Source organism: Etheostoma spectabile, chromosome 24, assembly GCF_008692095.1.
Source record: "Etheostoma spectabile isolate EspeVRDwgs_2016 chromosome 24, UIUC_Espe_1.0, whole genome shotgun sequence".
Taxonomy (NCBI): domain Eukaryota; kingdom Metazoa; phylum Chordata; class Actinopteri; order Perciformes; family Percidae; genus Etheostoma; species Etheostoma spectabile.
Genome location: NC_045756.1, coordinates 3,306,869 through 3,329,029, shown reverse-complemented (window position 1 = coordinate 3,329,029; position 22,161 = coordinate 3,306,869). Strand labels below are relative to the sequence as shown.

The window sequence follows — 22,161 nt, the reverse complement described above, 5'->3', positions numbered from 1 at the left end:
TGGACAGTACACACCACTGCAGGTAAACATCTTTTGACATTGTGTGGAGGAACTTGAGTAGAATTGTAGACATAATGCCTAAAAGATCCTCCGCTATTGCTTCAGTGTCATGGCTCCACTGGACATTGTTGGTGTGTGGACAGTAGGGGACAGGAGAGAGCCGAAACAAGGACTCCGCCTGGAACACAACCCAGAGACTGTGACAGACCAGGTGAGACTGCCAAGACTCATTGGAGGAAGTTTCATATTGATGAAAACATAATGATCCCGTTGTAATATCTTAACTAAGAAGCAGGAGACCAGAGTGAAGGTTCACGATGATGACTTTTTGGAAGGTGGCAACACCGATATTCTGCAGCATTCAAGATGAGTTGTAGAGATTGACGAAGACACGTAGGATGGGAGACCAAGGGGGATTTGTAATTGTTTACACAGGATATGAGGAGCGCTTAAACAAGCCTCTGAGCAGAGTCAAATGTTGCACAGTGTAGACCTACACAACGAAAAAAAGGCTTGTAATGAATGCCACGTATTCAGGGTACATCAGAAGACAGCAGTCTGTGCAGGAGACTCATGATACAATCAAAGAGGATGGGGAAGTCTTTCAGAGGTCATCTGGATAGTTGATTGTCATCAGCATAGTGGGTCAGGAGAAGGACAGCAAAGGGTGCGGTCTTGGTGGTCATCCTCTTAAATGAGGCAGATTGAGGTCCAACAGGCCAGTCTGTGAAACATTACTGACATTTTGACTCAGTAAAACATAATAACTCTCCATGGCTGATGTGGATTTTAGATGATATGGCCCAGACCTGCAATTTGAGATATGCTAGATTTTCTTGTGTTAATAACTTTTGGAAACTTGTAAATGTTTTCCAGATGAGCCGGAGCGTCCTAAAACTCACTGTGAACACCACAGACACAGAGCTCAGGCTACCAGCCAGGAGGGATATCCCATAGTGGGAGTTTACGTGCCCCAATGCGATGCTGATGGACAGTACCTACAACTACAGGTTAGCATTGAATAACAGACCCATTTCATTGTTTTTACCATGGTTTAATATTACTTTGACTAACTAGAATCTAATTATAGACAAAATCCCTAAATATTCTTTTATCATTATGTTAGTGCCACAGCTCTACTGGACATTGTTGGTGTGTGGACAGAAGGGGACAGGAGAGAACAGGAACCAGGACTCCACCTGGTACACAACCCAAAGACTGTAACAGACCAGGTGAGACTGCAGTTCTATGCTGCCAAAATATAAAGGTTTTAATATACGAGTGGATTACAGTGGATATAACAAGGTTCTTGTAACATCTCAACCAAGAAGCAAGATGTCAGAGTAAAGGAGTTGGACACAAATTTGCTTCAGCATTCAGCATACAGTTTATACAGGACGCAGGAAGAGCTAGAACATGCCAAATGTTGTAGATTGCAGACCCACAGAACAAGAAATGTCCATGCATGTCAGATGGTTGTCAGGGACTGTACCAAAATAACCATTCAGGAGTCACTATTATTTTCAGAGGTCATGATTAATTAAGTTCTTGCATGACAGTGAGTGTATTGAAGATGTATTGAATTGAAGCTAGGACTAAACAAAAAGTTGGAAATACAAGTAATTGACAGAGTGCGGAATGCTTTGGTTCTTTGGCTGTCAGAGGTAAGGATTACCAAGAAAGAGTATAGTTTTCTTCCAGCTAAGTTGAGGTGATGAGGAGACAGCTTGATATGCACAGACTCCAGCATCCACCTGATGAAAGTTCAATGTCTTCTGCAAATAGTTGGTGGGACTGCAAAGAACTTGGCAGTGAGGAGACATGACCAGCCAAGTTGAGACTAGTCTTTGAAAGATGCTCAATAAATCACAATGACTCACTCAACACAATATATTTGCAGAACAAGAACAAATGTGTTTTTCAATAACTCATGCAGATTTAATATTTTTTATCCAGATGAACCAGAGCGTCCTAAAACTCACTGTGAGCACCACAGAGACAGAGTCCAGACCACCAGTCCAGAGGGATACCCTATAGTTGGAGCCCACCTACCCCAGTGTGATGCAGAAGGACAATACCTACCTCGACAGGTACAACTATGTCTCTTTCTCAGCAAACAGACATGTTTTTTGTGTGTGTGTTTTTCTCTTGTTTTTGTTCTTCTTACTATTATTATAATGGATATTGTTGCTTTTAATTGTTATGTATTTCAGTGCCATGGTTCCACTGGCGATTGTTGGTGTGTGGATGGAAGGGGACAGGAGAGAGCAGGAACCAGGACTCCACCTGGTACACCGTCTGTAGACTGTGACAGACCAGGTGAGACGGTTATCAATGCTTGAGACACTTTGAGTCTCACAAATAGTCATTTAGTCAAGGATTTGTGCATCCAAGTGACATACAATTTAGATTAATAGAACAATTTTGACATTTTAGGATTTGCTAATATCCTTTTTTGCCAAGAGGTAGATGCGAAGGTAGTGATCTTCTCATCTAACTAAGAATTATTGTGTTAATAAAGACACAGTGATCACATCTGAGCTAGAGTTTTAGAACAAAAAGGCACTTCTATGAACTTTACATACCGTATATAACAATTATTTTGATAGTTAGCTGTGAGGCAGTGTAAATCGTTCAATTGTTTTGATCCTAATAACAAATCTAAGAAGTAATGTCTTAATGGCAAATAACAATTTAAACTGAAAAAAATCATCACTTGTTTGCCCCTCTCTCTTTCTAACACTGTGATCCTGTCTCGCCCTCTCCCTCACACTCTAATGTACACACAGAGGCCACTCTATAAATTCAGTTCTTTCTATAAAATCCATTTATGACCATCCAAACATCTGAAGTGGTCATGTTGCGGTAAGATGAGCAGCTGGCTGTTGCCTGGCAACCAAACCAAAACAAGACGGGCTGCCTGACCAGCTGAGTGACAAAATAGTGTTACACCCACACACAGACAGACAGAAAGACATGCTAGATGTGTATAACTCATAAGAACTCATAACTTTGTTTCATTGCTACGTTGCCTCGTATTCAGTTGCACTTATCTACACCTGGAAGCAGTGCAGTACAACCACAGACTTTTATGTGGGCCACTGCACAGGCGCCTTAGTCAGGGATTCCTCTGTAATAGTTCATGATGAGGGAGACAAGGGGCATTTCCTGCTCATTTTAGTTTGGGATCCATATCCTTTGGTCCAAACCCAGAGTTAAGACAAACATTATTTGTGTGGGTGTAATACCATCATTTGACAACTTTAGTTTGATTCTTGAATTACACGTGTACCCAATTTAGAACTTTATGTGATGCAGGCATCACACACCCACAAATGTGTGTACCCACATAAGTAATATAACTCATTGCCAACACAGTAAGTCATCCTAAGGATTGAAATATCAATGATTTTGTGGAGAATCCACATGCTGTCGATTTCTGGGAAGGACACCAGTGACACATAATTCACTACATTCAGTTAGTCATGTGGTTGAACAGCAAATGGAAGTAAAACCAAAAGATTCATAAGACTGGACTGCAGCATGCTAACCCCCACTACAAGAAATCCTTCTGGAAAAACTCACTAAGACATCAGTTTAATTGTTTAGTTAGTTTTCTTCTCTCTTAACCTCTCTGATCGTTCACTGTAGAGCTATTCTCTTCTCACCCGCCTTTCAGATATGATCCTAATCTCATTCTTAGTCTAGCAGCTGCAGTCTCACATTAGAAATGCGAGAAGAGTGAGAAAGAGAAGCCAGTATAAACATCAGTGGAAGCCTAAAGTGGTTGCCAGTTTATTTTTAAAGCTCTCCTATAAAATGAGTTATTTAAGAGATTTTACAAGGTGAACAATATTGACAAAAGCAAGATGTGTGTATGTATGTGTGGCACTTGAGACACGGGGCCTCCCCACACTATTCCACAAGCACTCCACCTATCACTGGGAACTAAACTTAACAATATGATTGAATAATGATGAATTACAACAGAACGGGATCTAAACATTTTAATTTTACAACTATTTAGCATTATGTTTAACTTTAAAAAAAATGTTAACAGCATTGGGTTTGATTGATTTGTGTCCCCCTCAGTCCCTGTGGCTCCAACCCAGCGCCCTGAGAGTGTGTGTGAGCGATGGAGAACCAGTTTGATTGAGCACTATGGTGGAAAACCAGATGCACAACAATATGTGCCTCAGTGCGAGCAGGATGGACAATTCAGGTACACACACACACACACACACACACACACACACACACACACACACACACACACACACACACACACACACACACACACACAGTAATTGGAACAGTTGTTAATGACAGATGTCTTGAGAAAGCAGTTTGTCTCTCAGTCCAGTCCAGTGTTATGGAGAGACTACTTACTGCTGGTGTGTGGACCAAGACGGACGGGAGGTTCCTGGGACCCGATCACATGATGTCGTCAAACCTGCATGTGAGTGTCTTTTCACCTTTGTCTGTTTACATGGTCAAAATTGCATGTCCCTTTATGGTTTTGTTCCAATGTTAATGCCACCAGTCATGGCGGAAACTTGAACATTTTTTAATCCAAATTTGTCACAGGCCTTCCCTCAGTGGCTCCGCCCACAGTGCGCCCATTGCCCCGCCCAGATGTGACCCCTCCAACAAACACTGACATCACACTGCTGTACGCTCAGGGACAGAAAATAGGAGCGTTGCCTCTCAACGGGACCAGACTAGATGCAACCCGGTCTAAAACACTACTGACTCTACATGTAAGAGATGGATGGATAAATACATGCTTCCATACATATTCTGTCAATTTTAACTTCTGGTATTTATTTTGTAAGTTGGTTCTTATGCATATAGATCATTCCAGTGGTTCTTTGGTTATTTAGAAATATGTTTATAGCCAATTTGAAAGCCATTATATCTCTATAATAGGATAGAACTATGTGTTTTAACAACAAGGGAATGCTCTGACTCAATTGTTTTTGGTCTGTCTAGACCAGAAATGGGAATGTGTCGCGTTATGTAGGGGGACATCTGCTGCTTGTGACCACCTTGCAGCTGCATTTTTAGCAAATACCTAACCCCTCTCTCTCTATTATTATGGACATTTTGGCCAACGACGCCAAAAATAAACTGCCTTCCACAATTTTAAGGACTGTCAAAGTTGGAAAAAAGAGACTACCTACGCAGCATTGCTAATAAGATCAGCTCTAGCTACTGCTACAACATAAAGTAAGCTAGTTGAGCTAGTTATAAACTAGTCAATGTTGTGCCAAAGATTGTCTTTTAATCTGAGATCATAACTCCTCATAATGTGGACGTGTGGAAATGGAACAAAAGGGCCAAGTTGCAAAAGGTCAACACTGCTTGTTATGCTGTAATTATCTTGACGTATCTCATTATGTGTATGCCTCTGTTCATTTGTTTCGTGTCCAGGGTTCCATAGTTGTTGGTATAGCCTATGATTGCAAAGAAAACCAAGTCTATTGGACTGATTTGTCTGCAAGAACAATCAACAGAGCTTCAATGGCGACTGGTGCTGAGCCTGAGATACTCATTAACACAAGTAAGAACTTACACTTGCACGCCTTCATTTCGATAATAAATGTTGCATGTTAAATGTGATCTCAATGCTTTCTATATGGTCTCCCTGCTCCGAGTAGATCTGGTCAGTCCAGAGGGGTTGGCGGTGGACGTCAAACGTAGGTTGATGTTCTGGGTCGACTCAAACCCTGACATGATTGAAAGCGCCAACCTGGACGGCAGTGGGAGGCGGACGCTGTTTGACACAGACTTGGTCAACCCTCGAGCTATCATAGTGGTCTCTTCCACCGGGTAAAGCTTCTCTTTTTGTCTTTCTTGCCATTTTTTGGTTTTGTCTTGCTTAAAATTAAAAAAAACCAACAAAAAGAAAACACTCAAACCATTCAGCTTCCTGCCACTTCTAAAGTCTTGGGACAGTTTGGTTTGGATTTGCAAACATGTACACATTTCCTCCCCTGAGCAAGATACAAACAAGCACCCACACACTCTTAGTGATCATGTGTAACATCCTGGAGGTGCTCCACTGAGGCAGAATGAGATACAGCTCTCACTGTATACAGAGTGATTTTATATCTGGAGAGCGCTCAGATGCTTTTCAGTCCATTAGCACGACAATGACAAACACATTTGAGTCCTTAGACGGGCTATGAGTCAACACGGCCTGTGTCTGATTCATTATAGTTAAGTGCAGATTGTATTTGGAGGAATTTTGCAGAAAGGACTCTTGAGTCTGGGGGATCTAAACATGACTTCATCAGTATGAGACTGGTCATCGCAGGAAAATCTACAGGGTTTGGAGATATATCATATAAGTGACTTTTAGTGCTTTCAGTTTTGGCAACAGTGTTGCACCATACTGAGCCAAGAAAACTGTACCAAAGTTATGCTATTAAAGCTGGAGACACACACACACACACACACACACACACACACACACACACACACACACACAAGTGAGAATGATAAGTATGAGGCCGTCATCGGTCAGTTCTCCAGGAATAACATCTGCTTTTCATCATTGCAACCTATCACACAATCAACTGTGTGTGTGTGTGTGTGTGTGTGTGTGTGTTTACATAGACACATATATACTGTATGTGTATTCTGACAGAATGCCAACTCGTAAAGGTAATCACTGCTTCAAACGGGTAAACTTATGATTAAGCATGTGCTCAGTTTTTTGTTGCCCTGACACACACACATTCACACTCACAGACAGCCACACACAGCGAAGCAGACGCACTGAAATTATGTGCACAAATATTGTGAAAGCATGTGTATGAATGTCTTGTACACCAACCTCTGCTCACACATTCATTCACTGAAATAATTAACGCACAGACTCATAAACACATGGTGTGTGCGTGTGTGAGCTGATTGCTCATGTGGTGTGTATTACCTGTCGTTCCCAGTGGACTGCCCACATGTACACCATCATCTACACACGAAAAAGCAGCGTGGCGTCATAAGCAGCCCACACACACACACTCTGCATAAAGCTCTGTAACCGTCCTGCTGGGCGAAGTTTTGGGGCTTTTGAGATGTTGCCAACAACAAAATATGAGAAATATGAAGAATGTGGTGTTTTTTTTGCGTTAGCCAGTGTGGTCCATATTTTCTGATGTATACAGATGAAAGAAAAGGCAGTGGGAGAGCTGGGGTCAAAAGTTACACGTTGATCAGAGTAACCTGACCGTGACCTCATCAGCATGAGGCAGCTGGTCCCTCGAGGTGTGTGTGGGTGGGTGGGTGGGTAGGTAGGTGGGTATATTAGTCAGATCCCAGCGCTCGGTACGCAAAAAACAGTCCACGCAAAAAACACACAACTGCAAGCAATAACTTGACTTGTCCCCTTTAAAGTGGAAGGCGTAATGCAAATCCAGCTGAGATACAGTTGAATAATTTGCAGAATGGTCTTTAAGTGCCATTCATTCCCATTTTTTTCTCTCTGCAGCACTCTGTACTGGACAGACTGGAACCGAGAGGCTCCTAAGATTGAGAGTTCGTCAGTGGACGGTCAGAACCGCAGGGTGGTGGTGTCTGAAGGGATCGGTTTGCCAAACGCTCTCACGTACGACTCTTCTTCTAGACAAGTCTGCTGGGCCGACGCAGGTAAACTCTCCTTCATCTACTACCACTGGCAAGGTGACCACTGGTCAAGTCCTATTGATATGTCTTCAGATTTTCCAAAACTAGGATTTTTACATGTAAGGGGGACAAGACATGGCTAAAAAGAACTATCTCCTGTTTTTGAAAATCATTTCTGTTTTTATTAAATTTCTCCCAAAAACATGCTAGCATCTAAAAAGAAATATGCTTAAGATAATGATTCATGTTTTTCTTTTGCTCTGTACGTCAGGCACAAAGCGTTTAGAGTGTGTGTCCCCGGATGGTTCGGGCCGAAGAGTGGTCCACCCCAGCCTCAACTACCCGTTCAGCATGGTCTACTACAGGAACCACTTCTATTACACTGACTGGAGGAGGTAGCCATCTTTATCTATCCTTCTGTTTTAGTTTTTACAACGCTGTTGTCTTTATTCATTACTGATCACTAATCAGTGGGCTGATCAGTATGAAGCCTCGCTGCCTTCCCCATCTTAAGTCTCTCTCTCTCTCTTTCTCTCTCTCTCTCTCTCTCTCTCTCTCTCTCTCTCTCTTTCTCTCTCTCTCTATGTAGGGATGGAGTGATTGCAGTAAGCAAAGACAGTAGTCAGATCACTGACGAATACCTGCCTGACCAGCGCTCTCACCTGTACGGCATCGCCATAGCAACCACCCACTGTCTATCAGGTATGTGTAGCGATCTGAGGACCGGTAACCATAGTCTTCATTAATCCACCGGAGTTTAGAATGCCAACTCAAAGACAGAGGACGGTAACAGAATTTCCGGTAGCAACGGAGAAATCCCAGACGATATAGACTTTGTTAAAGTAAACATAAGCTAAACGTGGTTCGATATAGATATAGATAGATAGATAGATAGATAGATAGATAAAACACTATCACTCTCTGTAATGTAATTTTATAAGGTATTTTAACTTTTTAGGAGAAAAAGTATATTGTATATCGGACAAATTGTGCTAAGAAGAATATTTGTCATAAAATGTGTTGAGATATTTAAATGTTAAATTACCCAGACACTGTCACACACCTGTAAAAACTGCATATATGAACAGTTTGCACATAAGAGTAAATAATTAGCAGTAAATGCAACCTTTGTTGTCTGAAGAAATGCGAGTTTGTGTTTCATCACCCTGCATCCAGAAAACAGTCATCACACAGCTGGCTTAGACCCTCTACTCGTGTGTTTGGTGACTTCACATACTGTGCACCCATGAAATAGACACAAGAACAATGATTACACAGCTGCGTGTGACCCTCTACCTGTATTTTTGTGTTTGTGTCATGTTTGATGTCTGCAGTCCTTTCAAAGCCTTGTGTTAAACACCTTAAAAGTACAAAGTAGCCCTCTAAACACCAGATAATCCCCAAAGTAGCACCTTGGCAGATGAAGAGTGTAAAATCTGCTCATGATAGAGGTCTGCAAGCACAATTCAGTTTGTGCTTCTGACTTTCACAATGGTCAGAATGATGGCTATAAATGTCAGGTCTGCATGTCCTCTCACACTCTAAAGCCCCGGACTAAATAACAGCCGCTCGCTTCAAAGAGGTTGACGTGTGGTGTAATTCGGACCATGATGACAGCTCTGAAACACACTTGTTAAGGGGCTGGGAGCTGGTTGTAAGAGGCTTAAAAGCTGTTATTGTTGAATACATGAACACACACACTTTACAGTGTCGAGCTTTGTTCAGGACGAAGGGTCTGTGTGTTCTGTCATTAGACGACTGCAGCACTTAGCTCTCATCCTGTCACATTTGGACTTGCATCATACACAGGAAGAGAAAATCAGACCTATAACTCTTCATTTTGACGTGAAGCTATAAACTAAAAGGAAAAAAAAAGGTTCGTACTTCCAGTAGAAATGTAATATGTGTGAATTTTATATTTTGTCCTCTTAAATTTCTGATGTGTGTTCCTCAGGGAGCCACTAACGGCAGACTGGCAGCCGCAGGGTCCTTTGGTGCTAAAGTTCTGATCCGAGGGCAGGACCACGTTAAAAAGTGTCCTCTCCAGGGTCACTCAGAAGAAAAGGAAACTCAGTAGGGTGCGAGATGGCGTCCTGTTGCCAGATCGACCGTCGGAGCAAATTTACAACCCCCTCCACTCACCCTGACCCCATTATCTCACCTTAAAGATATAACCCCGAATTTTTTTTTTGTAAATTTGTTTTATACCTCATTTTTAGTTTTTTTCTACTGTATTTTTGTATGTTTTTTTAATCGATTTTAAAAATATAGTACAATGAAATCAAATTTTAAAATGTATGCGTGTGCACATTTTTTGTTCTTTTAAAGCCAAAGAAGAATCACTTGAAGAGCTTTTCAAACGGTTTGAGCCAAAGTTCTGTTATGAAACCGAGCATCAGACTTCCTTTTGGTCAGCAGCTGGCCACAGTGGATTTTTAAACGCAGTCATATTATTTAGCTGTGGATTCTGTACAAAAGGAATAGTTAAGTGTTTGGGAAATGTGTAATTCCCCTTTCTTGAGTTTGATGAGAATATTGATACCACAGATGATAGTAGTGGAAATCTTCTCATCTAACCAAAGACAAAAAAGCGGATGAGCTCAGTGTCAAACTCTACCATGACAACTGAAAAAGATTTACAAGATTGTAACTGGTGAAAGTCAAAAGGCTTAAATAATCGGCATGACTAGAAATGCAATCAACAAAACATGTATTACATACTGGGAAACATGTATTTGTTTATTTTTTGAAAAGTCATGAACTAGGCTGAGTGGACAACCATTGTTGGGTGACAGATCCAGTAGTTGATGTGATCAGATTACTTCCCTGAGCGACTACAGTCCTGCCATATTTCTCTGCACTACTAATCTGTATTTCCCACATGATGGAAGGATGTTACATTCTTTATTTTTACTATTACTTTTCAAAAATCTTTTTTTATAAGATGTGATATTTATAACAATAAAATGTGATTTGGTACTTGACAGACTTTGAGATAATTGTGTTCTGGGTTGATGCTCAACAGGAAAATGTCCACCAAACATCGGCTACACAAGAAGCACAGGAGCCAAGCTCTGTTCAGCTGTATTTATACATTTTCCCCACACAGCGTCAAAATAACCCTTTCTTCCATTTGCAAAAAAACAACTCCCTGGAAACAAAAGATACAAATATAACTGTCCAGGAATAACTCTGGTTTCTATTGTGACAGCCAGGAGATAATCTGAAGAAGTAATGACTTAACATATTAGTCTAAACCAGTGCCACTATACCAATTAATCCATCAAAAACTTTTAACGTGGTGTAAATTCATTCATGCTGCAGTACAAAAGACAAACAGCATCTGAAAATTTGCTCATTTACTCCAAATTCCCAATCCGACCAGTGTGATCTCATGCAACAACGGAAATAAAATCCAAACTCATTTATGTCCAGTGCAGACAGGCTCTTCCTCTCAAAATCAAATGAAAACTCCCTTGATTAAGTCCCTCACTCCCTTCCTTTAGTGTCCTTGTTGATCCTCGCTCTCATCTTCCCACCTTGCCCAGCCTGTGGTCTGTCTTGGGGTCGGCTATGATGGCCTGAACGGCGACGATGGCCTCGTTGATCTTAGTCTGGAGCTCCCTCAGCTCCTCGATGTGCAGCAGGCGCAGGATCTGGGCCGCTTCATTCAGAGTGGCGTCTGAGAAGAAACTTATTTTACTTTCCCATAGATAATTACGTTTTAGTGGACACGGTTGTGTTCATGTTGCTCCACGCCGCGGCAGCTCTAAGGGAGACTGCCTGTCTGAGCGCATGTCAATGCATTGATGTACCAATGGTTCTCAACCTTGGGGTCAGGACCCCAAAGTGGTCCCAATATTAATCTAAGCGGTCACAAAACATAGGGATAAAGAAATAGTTGGTAAGAGAAGGAAAAGAAAATAGTTTTACAGGAATGGTATTTTTTTTTTTTTACTTTCTAGTTTTTTGTTGTAATTTTCCCTTCCTCTACTTCTTACATCAAAAAAAGCAGCACTCACCTCCAGTGTCGAAACCCAGGACGTGCTTGTCTAAAGCTACTGGAATACCCTGAAAAACACAGGCACATATACATGACCGGCCTGCTCATTTTAACCGCTCCATTGACTTTAAATGTTTTAATGTAAGGACTTGTAAATAGAAGACTCTCTTTGTAGCATTCTTGATACAAAATATGTGGATCTTCAGTTTACAATACCTCTGTACTCTGGCTGGCTTTACTGATGGCTTCTGGAGAGAGTCTCTCCTGGATCAGAATACGAATAGCCTGGCACGAGTAACCCCCGAAAAATGATTAGTATGACAATTTACTATTAAGTACATAGTGATAATAAAGCAGGTTTATGCAGTCTTAAGAGCTTGAGTCATTATGTCATTTAAGAAAAATGTAAAAGCCAAGAGAAAAGGTCTTGACATGAGCCCACTCCCACCTTGAGCATAACCAGGTAATCATCATGTCGTTGTATCTTTAGGATGTTGGCCAGAGCTGTCACTCCTGCTTTGAAATCTGGTGAACTACCTGAAAACACAAACAGACGCTTTCATCTTTCACCTTGAACAGAGAGATGTAGGAATCAGAAAAGAAAGAATGTGCAAGGACAGGCAGAGAAGTGTTGCTACTTACTGTCAAGGTTGAGGAGAGGGTCCCCTGCTTTTTCCTCACTGTTGCCGGGGGCTGCCAGCGGCTTACAGTCCTTATACTTGGCCACTGAGGAGAATAAACACACCCAATATAAAACACTCTGACACTGTACACAGAATATATTAGTGTGTACAGTGAGAAACCAAAGAGGTTTGTTTTATTAGTTTGACGCACTGTGTTAAAGAGCTTGACTGTGACTGCTGAGCTGGCATCAGTGCCGGTATGGAACTAAGTACATTTACTCAAGTACTGTACTAAGTACACATTTGAGGTACTTTACTTTGAGTCTTTACTTTTTGTACCACTTTCTACTTCAGAGGGAAATATTCTCCACTCCATTCATCTGACTGCTTTAGTTACTCGTTACTTTACAAATTGAGACTTTTGCACGCAACACACATGTAATTCATAAAATACAATGTTTTATTATAAGTTAACAAAGTACACCTGAAATAGTTAGTGAGGATTTTTCTGCATTGAATACTTTAAATACTTTATATCCTGATGATACTTTCATTATTTTACTTAACATTTTCAATGCAAAACTTTTACTTGTAACAGTATTTTTTTTACAGTGTAGTATTAGTACTTTTACTTATAGTGCTCATATTATGCTCATTTTCAGGTTCATAAATTGTATTTAGAGGTTGTAGCAGAATAGATCTGTGTGGTTTAATTTTCATAAAACACCATTTGTTTTGTTGTACTCCACATTGCTGCAGCTCCTCTTTTCACCCTGTGTGTTGAGCTCTCTGTCTTAGCTACAGAGTGAGTCATCACACTTCTATTACATCTTTGTTGGGAGTCACACATGCGCAGCAGCTAGTTAAGGACTACTAGCCAGTCAGAAGCAGAACATGAGGCCGTGCCATGCTAGCAGCTAGGCGAGCATTATCAGGAAGTACAGGCTGGACTACAATGGAGCTGTTTGGAACAGAGTTTTCTGTTGGAGATTCTCTTTGGGTTGGACTTTGGGCTTTTTTCACTTTGTAAAACGAGAAGGTGCACAAGATATATAACACAATAAAGGAAAGGGAAAAAGCACAATGTGAGCACTTTAAGTAAAGGATGTGAATGCTTTTTCCTCCACTGGCTGGAATTATTAGAAAGCATTCCTTTAACGGTGTCTCCATCTAGTGGTCACCATCAGTATTACAGCGTAATACTACCAAGGCAACAGTCACTGTAGCAAGGGTTATCCTTTATAAACGTCTCGCTGTCAACATGTTAAACACTGCTGCCAGTACCACAACAGATGTACACATCCTGCCATCTTACCATTGTCTCCATATTCATACCGTACAGACAGGCCCAGTAACCAGTCTAGAGCCTCCTGCTTCTCCTCAACTCCAAACGGACAGTTGAGATCCTGCAGGTACTGCACACAGGAAAGGACACTCAAACACACAGCATGCCAACAGCTTCACAGCATGTACAATCCTATTCATAATACCACTCATGTCAGCTTCAAGGTGGCATTTTCATCAAGTTAAAGTTTGGCGAGGGACAGAGATGCGGTCTCACCTTCTGGTAGGCTTTGGGCCAGTCTGAGCTCGGGATGTTCCTCAGGTTTCCTCTGTCCTCGATCTTATAATGTCGAATCTTCTGGTCCTCCAGCCACACAATGCAGTTCCTAAATTGCGTCTCATCTGAGCAGAGGGGAGACAGACCAATGGGCATACAGTATTTTGAAGTCGTGTAACAGAAGCAGACTCCATCTCGGCCTTTTTGTAGGATTAGGGGCTGCAGAGCATCTTGTTTGCTAACCATCTGCTGACGTTAATTCTGGGGGAGCTAGCAATGCACTGCACTGCTTTAACAGCGGTTCATTTACAGTTACAGCCCAGTAATTAGCCCGAATTCCAAGTGAGCATTTTCACATAACCTTACATCCTCAGATTGTTATAAATTGCTTGCTAAATTGCTGATTCTGAAGTTATAGAATATGACATTAAAACACGTTGGAATAAAACTGTGGACACATACATTGAGCGTTTTCTTCAATTTGTGTAACGTTAAATAGCTACGTCAAGCTAAGCTAGACTGTATGGTCTTCTATGGCAAAAAAACCTCGTAAAATACTTTATCTCGTGTCCTAACAAACATACAGGTTTGTCGGCCATAAAGCACCATGGAACTACTATATTATAAATAGTTTGGCATTTGGTTGTCTCCAGTGACTGGACTCGTGCATATCCACGTTAGCCTGCTCCACGTTTGACGTTCACTCGCTGGACCATATTCAGGAGCTCATTGACGAGTTGTGTCTTACCTGTGCAGTCAAATTCACTGGGATTGTGATAATCTAGCGCTGTCAGTTTTCTCCGAAACATCTCAACCTAAGTTGTGTGTAAATAGCTACTTTCTTCAGCTAACAGTTGGCTAGCTTGACTGTTTACTCTACTTGCTGTCAGTATGTTGCATTACGCATGCGCCGCCAGACATTCTACATTTTCCTGTTACTATCAAAATAAAATTCTCTTTACTGACCAACAGCACTCCACGTAAACATCAGAGCCTGTAGCATTGCCACAACTGCAATATTTTAAGACCATGCCTGACCCGCTTTGATTTTGATATAGTTATTAATACTATTGATTTTGTATATTTCTTAGACATATCATTCAGTCAGTTCTGAGTAGCTAGCACTTAACTAATTTCAGTGATATTAATTAACCATAATTGAAGGCAGTAATGATACTTAAATTTATTTCAACTAGCTCCTAACTTACAAGATCCCAGTGCAGTTCCAATTTTCTGCAGTGGATGTTTTAAACCTAAAAAATGTCAAGCATCACTGACGTGTCACCAGGAATTCTGACTCCAACTCTAGTGGTACCTGGACCACCTTAAATTTGGATTAAATATGTTGTTGTTTTTTCAAAACACTAGTGCAGTTTAATGGAGCAACTTTCACAGAAAGGGACAGAAACTTTGGAAAAAAATTGCAACTTTATTACACATCACATTTTATAAAATGAGGCAAACACCACCCAAGATGATGAAATGTAAAACAAATGAAAAAAAAAAAGTAGGTCAATGTGTGTTGGTTTATGCGTCAGTGTTTATGTTCAGAAGGGCCTCATGCGTGGGTTAAGGGGGGGGGCTCTGTTGGGTGGTGTGATAGCTATGTCCAGATAGTCTCCAATCTGGAAGCGCTGAGACTGCAACGTCATTGAGTCATCTGCACCCTTCCTGCCGGATATAGTGTTGCCGATATCTTTCAACCTGTAGGGGGGAGGGGGGAGGGGGGAGGGGGGAGGCAGGTACGTTTTTTAATATACAGTGCACACAAATTCAATAGACCATTAGGCAAGTGGCCTGCTACATGAGTTCAACCGGTGCTGCTGTTGTAGTTTGATACAAACCTGTACACTTTCCCTCTGGGGTCTGGATAGACGATAGCAAAGCTGAAGTGGGTCCCCTTTTTTCTGGCCTCTGGATACACTTCCTTCACCAGGCTGGTCAGCTCCTTCAGAGTAGCATCCATCCTGAAAAACACACACAGAATCAGAGACTTGTTCCAATTCTTAGTTGTAAATTAAAATCCAATTGTACCTCAACAAGGAGCTCAAAGTGCCTTTTAAACTTATCTTTAAACACTGGCAAATGCTTGATGGACACATTCAATGACAAAGATGTAAGTGAAATGATTGCGATCTCACCATGTGTATATCTGCAGTTCGCTGGAGGGAACGTTGCCCCGGGCAAATTCATCTGCTCTGTGGTGTCGGCCGCTGTTGGTGGTGAATACACGCAGCAGAAGGGGGCAGGTCTGCAGCAAAAATCAACACCAAACATCAGGGTATAACGAAAAAGTAAAGGTTGCTGAATGGCTGGCTGCACACAGTATACAGGTAACGTTAATCTAACAAATTAGAATATTCATTTATTTTCTATTAATGGAATCGATTGGTTCAAATAATCACATTTTGTGAAACGTGAACCCATTACACACAGACATGGAAGTTAATATAAAAACAGGGATTACAGAAGTGTACTTTGAAAATTGTCACTGAAATAAACGGAACGTTATCTGCGTCAAACTAGACAGTAGTGGAATTTCAAAAGTTTGGTGATTAAAATTGCTTTAAAATCATGATGATACTAATATAAATTGTATCTGTACGCATATACATAGTATACCCATAGTATACTTTATGTACTAGCTAGCTTTGTCCAGCCCAAATTAAAAGGAGAAGAATATTAGTAAGACTTCTAGAAAGTGGCCTGTGTCATCTCAAATCCCAAAGTGTCTCAGGACAGAGACCAATGGAACGTTTCCACTGTGATTATGGGGAGCAATACACAAACACAAGGCGTTTAAACTAGCAGGACAACTGAGCTGAGGTAAGGTATAGCAGAACATTAGGGGAACTTTGGATTGGATAGCTACATGCCGAACTTACCGTTCCGTTAGGCATAGCTAGCGTTAGCTAACACATTTAAATCGTATTTTCCCAATAGGTTTCCATGGCATTCTCCAGTCCACGCGGGAAAACGTTACATGAAACATGTTATCAAAGTCTCAAGGTTAGCAATATAGTTACGGAACTACACACTGTTATCCGCTGTTTTATTACCAATATATATTTACGATTTACTAGCACGCTAGCACGCTGCAGAGGCTAACGTAACGTTAACGCTATCCAGTCTCCTTTTAGATCCTGGAGATGACCAGAGCATCACGTAGCTTAACCGAACAGCAGAAACACCGGGCTGACGTTACCTACGTTGTACTTGTGGTATAATGCTCGCAGTTTGTGCTGACAGTAAGTCAATCGGTCTCAAACTGTTAGCTACACTTTCGAGTTAGCACAACCTGGTTAGCCTACGCTGGAGCTCCTATGGTAAACAAGCTAACGTTAAACCGGGCTTTGAAATAATACCCCGCTGTCTACCTTTTCTCGGTCAATGGGCTTCTCTGGTTCCTTCTTGATTTCTTCCTGTGTGATACGCGATTCAAGGGCCATTTTTTTTAATTTTCACCGATATCGTAATGCACTTATGTAACGTTGCAGGCTTCCACTACCACCGTGCTTGGATATTTTATCGTAGCTGGAGGAAGCAACGAATGAATTCGAAGCCGTTTCCGTTTCCGGTGTCACTTTAGCTGACCAGCGTCTTTATCGCTCCCTACTGTTTTGGAGCATCTATGCATCATTATGCGCATGACATAAATAACAAAGTATGATGGCGTTTTTGTCTCAAGTCCGAATATTGTGCAAGAGATTTATCTTTGCTTGCATAATGTTCTGGTGGACAGGACTTTTCCTGGACATTTTAATCTGTTCATATTTAGTCCCTTTTCCTTCTTAACTTTTCAATATGATGCAATATCGCATCTCTGGAAGTGCAGAAACATCACAACAGTGAGACTCTTTTTACTTTTAAAGCACCAAAAGAAATCAGAATCTGGCAGAGAGCCTGTTCAATGTTATGAAGGGAAAACAAAAATCTGCAATTTACATAAATTATCAGGACGTCCCGCAGACTTTGATACAGTAGCCTAGAGTGGCTGAGCCAGGATCAGCCCACCAAGTCCAACTGAGGCCATTCAGTCACATGCTGCTCTCCCCCTCACTCAATACTGTGTGTGTGTGTGTGTGTGTGTGTGTGTGTGTGTGTGTGCATGTGCGTGTGCATGTAGCTTTCTGGGTAACATATATGCTTGAAACAATCCGCCAGCCTTTCTCCCTCTGTATTTTTTTCTTCAGCCCTGTCCGACTGAGAGATCAAACAGTGGGTCTTTGAGTCCGGTCCTGACACTGACATCCATTCATTGATATGCATCAGGAATAAGTGTCGCTGTTATTCCCATAATGACTCCATTAGAATCACAGACGCCCTCTCTGTCTCAAACCTGGACAATTTCCTGCCCCTCAATATTTGCAGTGTCATGTTACATGCAGTGATGTGATGCAAAGGATACTCTAAATACAGTGTATAATACTCTCGCTTCATTATTTACAAGAATGAATACCAGTTTGTGATCAAAAGGTTTTGAATATTTTTTCCCTCATATCCTTGGACACCCATGTCTACAAATCTATCCGAACATTGCAGATTATCCAGAATAAGTTACAGTTTCCTGAAACGTTTTCATTTCAGTTTGTGAGCATCCACAGTGTAAATTTAGGAAGTTGGTTTTGCTCCCACACTTCAACAAACAGTGGGCAAAGTCATTAGCAGCACACAGAGCGTCAGTGTCCTGCAGGCTGTCTGCTGCCAAGTGATGGTTGGGCCCTGAAAGGTCACGTTGACTCTCTACCTGTGTCTTGTTACAGTCACAGAGCAGTCACAGAGGGGAACACACACACACACACACACACACACACACACACACACACACACACACACACACACACACACACACACACACACACACACTCCAATGCAACATGGGCGTTGTCTAACATTTGAAAACATCCTGTCACATTTATAGTTTTACCATAGGATAAATAAAGGGGCACGTCACTGATTCTACACACAAAGTCCATAATTTGCACTTAGTCTTTTGTTGTTTTCATCATTCACTTAAACTCTCACAAAAGCAATTCGTATTTTGTACATCACTCAGAGTTAGTGGTTTGTCGGTGACATTAAAATCAAATCAAAATCACTTTGCAGTTCTGTTTGCTGCACTTCTCTATAACTGTTATCTCCATGTCTACTTCTATGATATTTGTGTGGCCTCTTACTCCTAAACATTGAAACAGGTTTGTCACAGTAACGTTTTATTTTGAAAGTCTCCACAGGAAGTCACCTCATATTGTTCTGGCTGACCTGACATTGGAGGCTCATCTTTTATTTCTTGCCAAGAAAGGAGGAGCTGCAGGTTTGTGTTTTGCTCACTATATTAGACCCAGATTTCATTCAATTTTACTTCAATTTAGTGATTCCAGTTGTGATGTGATAGTGAGCTGTTTGCTTTTGTGCAGGAAAGGACAATGTGGAATATTTTCTTGCAAACAACCTGACTGCAGACACAAGGTGAGAAAAGTACTTTTTAATTTTTTATTATATATGTATATATGTAAATATGTAAGGACACAATTTACATCTGGAAACAATAGATTGTACAAGTGCACATTTCCTGCCTTATAATCAGATTGCTGTTTCTATCCTACACTTTTTTTTTCAAAACACTACACACAATTCTCTACATTTAGCACAATTTTCTTAAACAAAATAAATTTTGCTCACATGCAACTGCCAATAAAAACAATAAACTTACATTTCTTACTATCTGCTCTGACTCCACACATGGGCAAACACATGTTGCATGTTCAATTAGCAATCCGAGCTTTAGCAATTAAAGGGTCAAAGCTCTTCTGTTCTGGCCAACATAGGAGAGAGGCAAGAGGAGTGCGGGCACAGCAAGACCTAGATGAGCCATAATCAGTCAGTGAGGACTGTAGTAGTGTGGGTCCATACAGTGTGTTCAGTGTGTTTTTAGTTGAATGGGCTCAGTTCAGAAAAGTCCACAGTGGGCAGAGAGGTTCATCAGTTCACATGGAATTGGCACTGAGCCTTCTGTCCTCCTCTCACTTTCATTCCTTTTCATCCTCTTCTTATTTCAAACTTCACTTTTGTTTCATCGCCCGTCTCTGCTTTCATCTTTTGCCACTGCCTTCCTACTGCATTTCCATCTGGGTTGCCTTCAGACGTGTAGTTCAAAGAAAACAGCCAAACGTGGTACACAGCTTCACCTTTACACTGGCAACTAATAGGAGTGGGAATCCCCAGACGCCTCCCGATACAATATCATCACGATACTTATGCCACAATACAATATTATTGTGATTTTAAACATATTGCAGTATTCTACAATGTACTGCAATTTCTAACCTTTTTCCCAACTTCTAATTTTTCCCAATTTCAAATGACGTCCCCAAAAGGAAACTTTGTCAACATCTGTTTTATCTAAAAAGAAACAATTCTCTGTTTGTTCAAATCACTTCAGTTTTATTGCTGCAAGTAAGATTGTCAAGCAGACAAACTGACCAACTCACATACGACAATAGATCCATACTTGGCGCCTGTGTATTGATACAGTATTGCCACGGAAAATATCGCGATACTATGCTGGATTGATTTTTCTCCCCCCACCCCGAGCAACTATAGGCTATCATATTATTGTATTCTCATTGAGATGTTTCTGTTTCCCCAGGATGTCTTGGCCTGTTCTGTACGCTCAGATAGTCGGGGCCAACCGTCACTCCACCAGCCTGGGTAAAGTCTGGCTCTCTGTGTTGTTTATTTTCCGGGTCATGGTGCTGGTTGTTGCTGCTGAGAGCGTCTGGGGGGACGAGCAGTCTGACTTCACTTGTAACACACTACAGGTAGGGCACCCAGTCAGTAATATCATTATGTAAATGTGATATATCCATTTTCATGTCTTGTCCCCTTGGTATATGGGATGTCAGGTCATCAAGATGTAATTTACCTGTGTGTAAATACAACACAAAGCATCTAAAGTGTTGTGTTTTAATTGTTACAACAATCTGCATGTCTGTCTCTGTTTTCAGCCGGGCTGTGAAAACGTCTGCTATGATCAGTTTTTCCCGGTCTCCCACATCCGTCTATGGTGTCTTCAGCTTGTCTTTGTCTCCACACCGACACTCCTGGTTGCAATGTATGTGGCCTATCGGAACCACAGCGATAAGAAGAGGCTCCTGCAGGTGTGTGTGCTATTTAATCTGTCTGCCGTCCTGGTCTTGTCCCGTCATGGGTTGTCTTGTCATGTTTTGTTTTGTCTTGTTCTAGCATGTCCTTTTAATATCTTTTCTTTGTCTTGGTTTGTCATATGTCTTGTATTATTGTCATGTCTTGTTTTATTTTGTCATCTTGTCTTTTCTATTTTCTCTTGTGATGGTTTATTTTGTCATGTCATGCTTTGGCATATCATGTCCTGTCATGCTTTATAATGTCATGTCATGGCTTGTCATGCTTTCTCTTGTCATGTCATGCTTTGTCGTGTCTTGTCATGCTTTACAATGTCATGGCTTGTTTTATCTTGTCATGTCATGCTTTATCTTGTCATGTCATGCTTTATCTTGTCCTGTCATGCTTTACAATGTCATGTCATGCTTTATCTTGTCATGTCATGTTTTATCTTGTCATGTCATGCTCTACAATGTCATGGCTTGTTTTATCTTGTCATGGCTTGTTTTATCTTGTCATGGCTTATCTTGCTTTATCTCGTCTTTGCTTGCTTTATCACGTAATATCATGATTTACTTTATCATGTCATGCTTTATTATGTCATGGCTTGTCTTGCTTTATCTCGTCTTTGCTTGCTTTATCACGTAATATCATGATTTACTTTATCATGTCATGCTTTATTATGTCATGGCTTGTCTTGCTTTAACAAGTCTTGTCAGGCCTTCTCTTATCAGGTCATGGTTTTATTTTATCTATTCATCCTTCATGTCTTTTCTGGTCATGTTGTGTATTTGGTCATGTCATGCTTTAGTAAATCATGTCAGGATTCATCATGTCTTCCCATGCTTTATCTTGTGATGATATGCTTTATCATGTTATGGCTGATCTTGCTTTATCTTGTGATGTCTTGCTTTATCATGTCATGTCTTACTTTATCATGTTATGTCATGGCTTGTTTTATGTCTTTAAGCTTTATGTCTTTTCTTGTCATAACGTGTCATGTCATATAATGTCTTATGCTGTTTTTTCACTTCATATCTTGTCTTATATTGTGTCATGTCTTATCTTTTGTTGATGTCCTGCTTCATCTTGTCATATTATCTTTTGTTTAGTCATGTTTTGTCTTGTTGTGTCACCTCTTATCTTCTGTTAACTTGTCTTGTTATATCATACATTTTGTTGTTCTGACTTTTCTAGTTTGA

The 22,161-nt window shown here is 40.9% G+C and overlaps 3 protein-coding genes and 1 pseudogene across 28 annotated transcripts in view; 2 read left to right on the top strand and 2 right to left on the bottom strand.

The window, feature by feature from the left end:
* The window catches only part of nid2a (nidogen 2a (osteonidogen)), a 44,384-nt gene extending 34,163 nt beyond the window's left edge, over nucleotides 1–10,221 (top strand). For 10 of the 26 annotated variants that reach the window (XM_032506098.1, XM_032506083.1, XM_032506101.1 and 7 more), the window contains 15 exons: nucleotides 1–22; nucleotides 106–211; nucleotides 877–1,010; nucleotides 1,127–1,232; nucleotides 1,957–2,090; nucleotides 2,214–2,319; nucleotides 4,093–4,222; nucleotides 4,359–4,459; nucleotides 4,588–4,760; nucleotides 5,434–5,563; nucleotides 5,661–5,832; nucleotides 7,496–7,653; nucleotides 7,901–8,024; nucleotides 8,219–8,331; nucleotides 9,584–10,221. The exon at nucleotides 1–22 is cut by the window's left edge and continues 112 nt beyond it. In XM_032506098.1, the coding sequence (XP_032361989.1) occupies nucleotides 1–22; nucleotides 106–211; nucleotides 877–1,010; nucleotides 1,127–1,232; nucleotides 1,957–2,090; nucleotides 2,214–2,319; nucleotides 4,093–4,222; nucleotides 4,359–4,459; nucleotides 4,588–4,760; nucleotides 5,434–5,563; nucleotides 5,661–5,832; nucleotides 7,496–7,653; nucleotides 7,901–8,024; nucleotides 8,219–8,331; nucleotides 9,584–9,594 (1,720 nt within the window). In that variant the 3' untranslated portion in view covers nucleotides 9,595–10,221. The remainder of the gene's footprint in view (nucleotides 23–105; nucleotides 212–876; nucleotides 1,011–1,126; nucleotides 1,233–1,956; nucleotides 2,091–2,213; nucleotides 2,320–4,092; nucleotides 4,223–4,358; nucleotides 4,460–4,587; nucleotides 4,761–5,433; nucleotides 5,564–5,660; nucleotides 5,833–7,495; nucleotides 7,654–7,900; nucleotides 8,025–8,218; nucleotides 8,332–9,583) is intronic. The other 16 variants (XM_032506094.1, XM_032506091.1, XM_032506103.1 and 13 more) reach the window with 10 other exon arrangements.
* A 480-nt stretch (nucleotides 10,222–10,701) lies between these two features.
* rtraf (RNA transcription, translation and transport factor) lies at nucleotides 10,702–14,761 on the bottom strand. The gene is made up of 8 exons (XM_032506192.1): nucleotides 14,565–14,761; nucleotides 13,817–13,941; nucleotides 13,571–13,670; nucleotides 12,275–12,358; nucleotides 12,081–12,169; nucleotides 11,849–11,917; nucleotides 11,652–11,700; nucleotides 10,702–11,311 (listed from the first exon to the last, which is right to left on the bottom strand). The coding sequence occupies exons 1-8, from the start codon at nucleotides 14,623–14,625 to the stop codon at nucleotides 11,157–11,159; spliced, it is 732 nt and encodes a 243-aa protein (XP_032362083.1). The 5' UTR covers nucleotides 14,626–14,761; the 3' UTR covers nucleotides 10,702–11,156.
* Nucleotides 14,762–15,247: 486 nt separating this feature from the next.
* sap18 (Sin3A-associated protein) lies at nucleotides 15,248–17,436 on the bottom strand. The gene is made up of 4 exons (XM_032506200.1): nucleotides 17,194–17,436; nucleotides 15,958–16,067; nucleotides 15,661–15,783; nucleotides 15,248–15,520 (listed from the first exon to the last, which is right to left on the bottom strand). Exons 1-4 carry the CDS (start codon nucleotides 17,263–17,265, stop codon nucleotides 15,364–15,366), a joined length of 462 nt encoding a protein of 153 aa, XP_032362091.1. The 5' UTR covers nucleotides 17,266–17,436; the 3' UTR covers nucleotides 15,248–15,363.
* A 1,668-nt stretch (nucleotides 17,437–19,104) lies between these two features.
* LOC116673847 (gap junction beta-2 protein-like) overlaps nucleotides 19,105–22,161 on the top strand; it is a 4,258-nt pseudogene continuing 1,201 nt past the window's right edge.

Excerpts from the sequence above, each read along its gene's own strand:
- rtraf (XM_032506192.1), bottom strand. The coding sequence starts at position 14,625 with ATGTTTCGGAGAAAACTGACAGCGCTAGATTATCACAATCCCAGTGAA. Across the intron at positions 12,359-13,570 it reads GTATGAATATGGAGACAATG|TGGCCAAGTATAAGGACTGT; the intron begins GTAAGATGGCAG and ends TATTCTCCTCAG. Across the intron at positions 12,170-12,274 it reads CCCTCTCCTCAACCTTGACA|GTAGTTCACCAGATTTCAAA; the intron begins GTAAGTAGCAAC and ends TTGTGTTTTCAG.
- sap18 (XM_032506200.1), bottom strand. The coding sequence starts at position 17,265 with ATGGCCCTTGAATCGCGTATCACACAGGAAGAAATCAAGAAGGAACCA. Across the intron at positions 15,784-15,957 it reads GAACTGCAGATATACACATG|GATGGATGCTACTCTGAAGG; the intron begins GTGAGATCGCAA and ends TGTGTTTTTCAG. Across the intron at positions 15,521-15,660 it reads CCCAGAGGGAAAGTGTACAG|GTTGAAAGATATCGGCAACA; the intron begins GTTTGTATCAAA and ends TCCCCCCTACAG.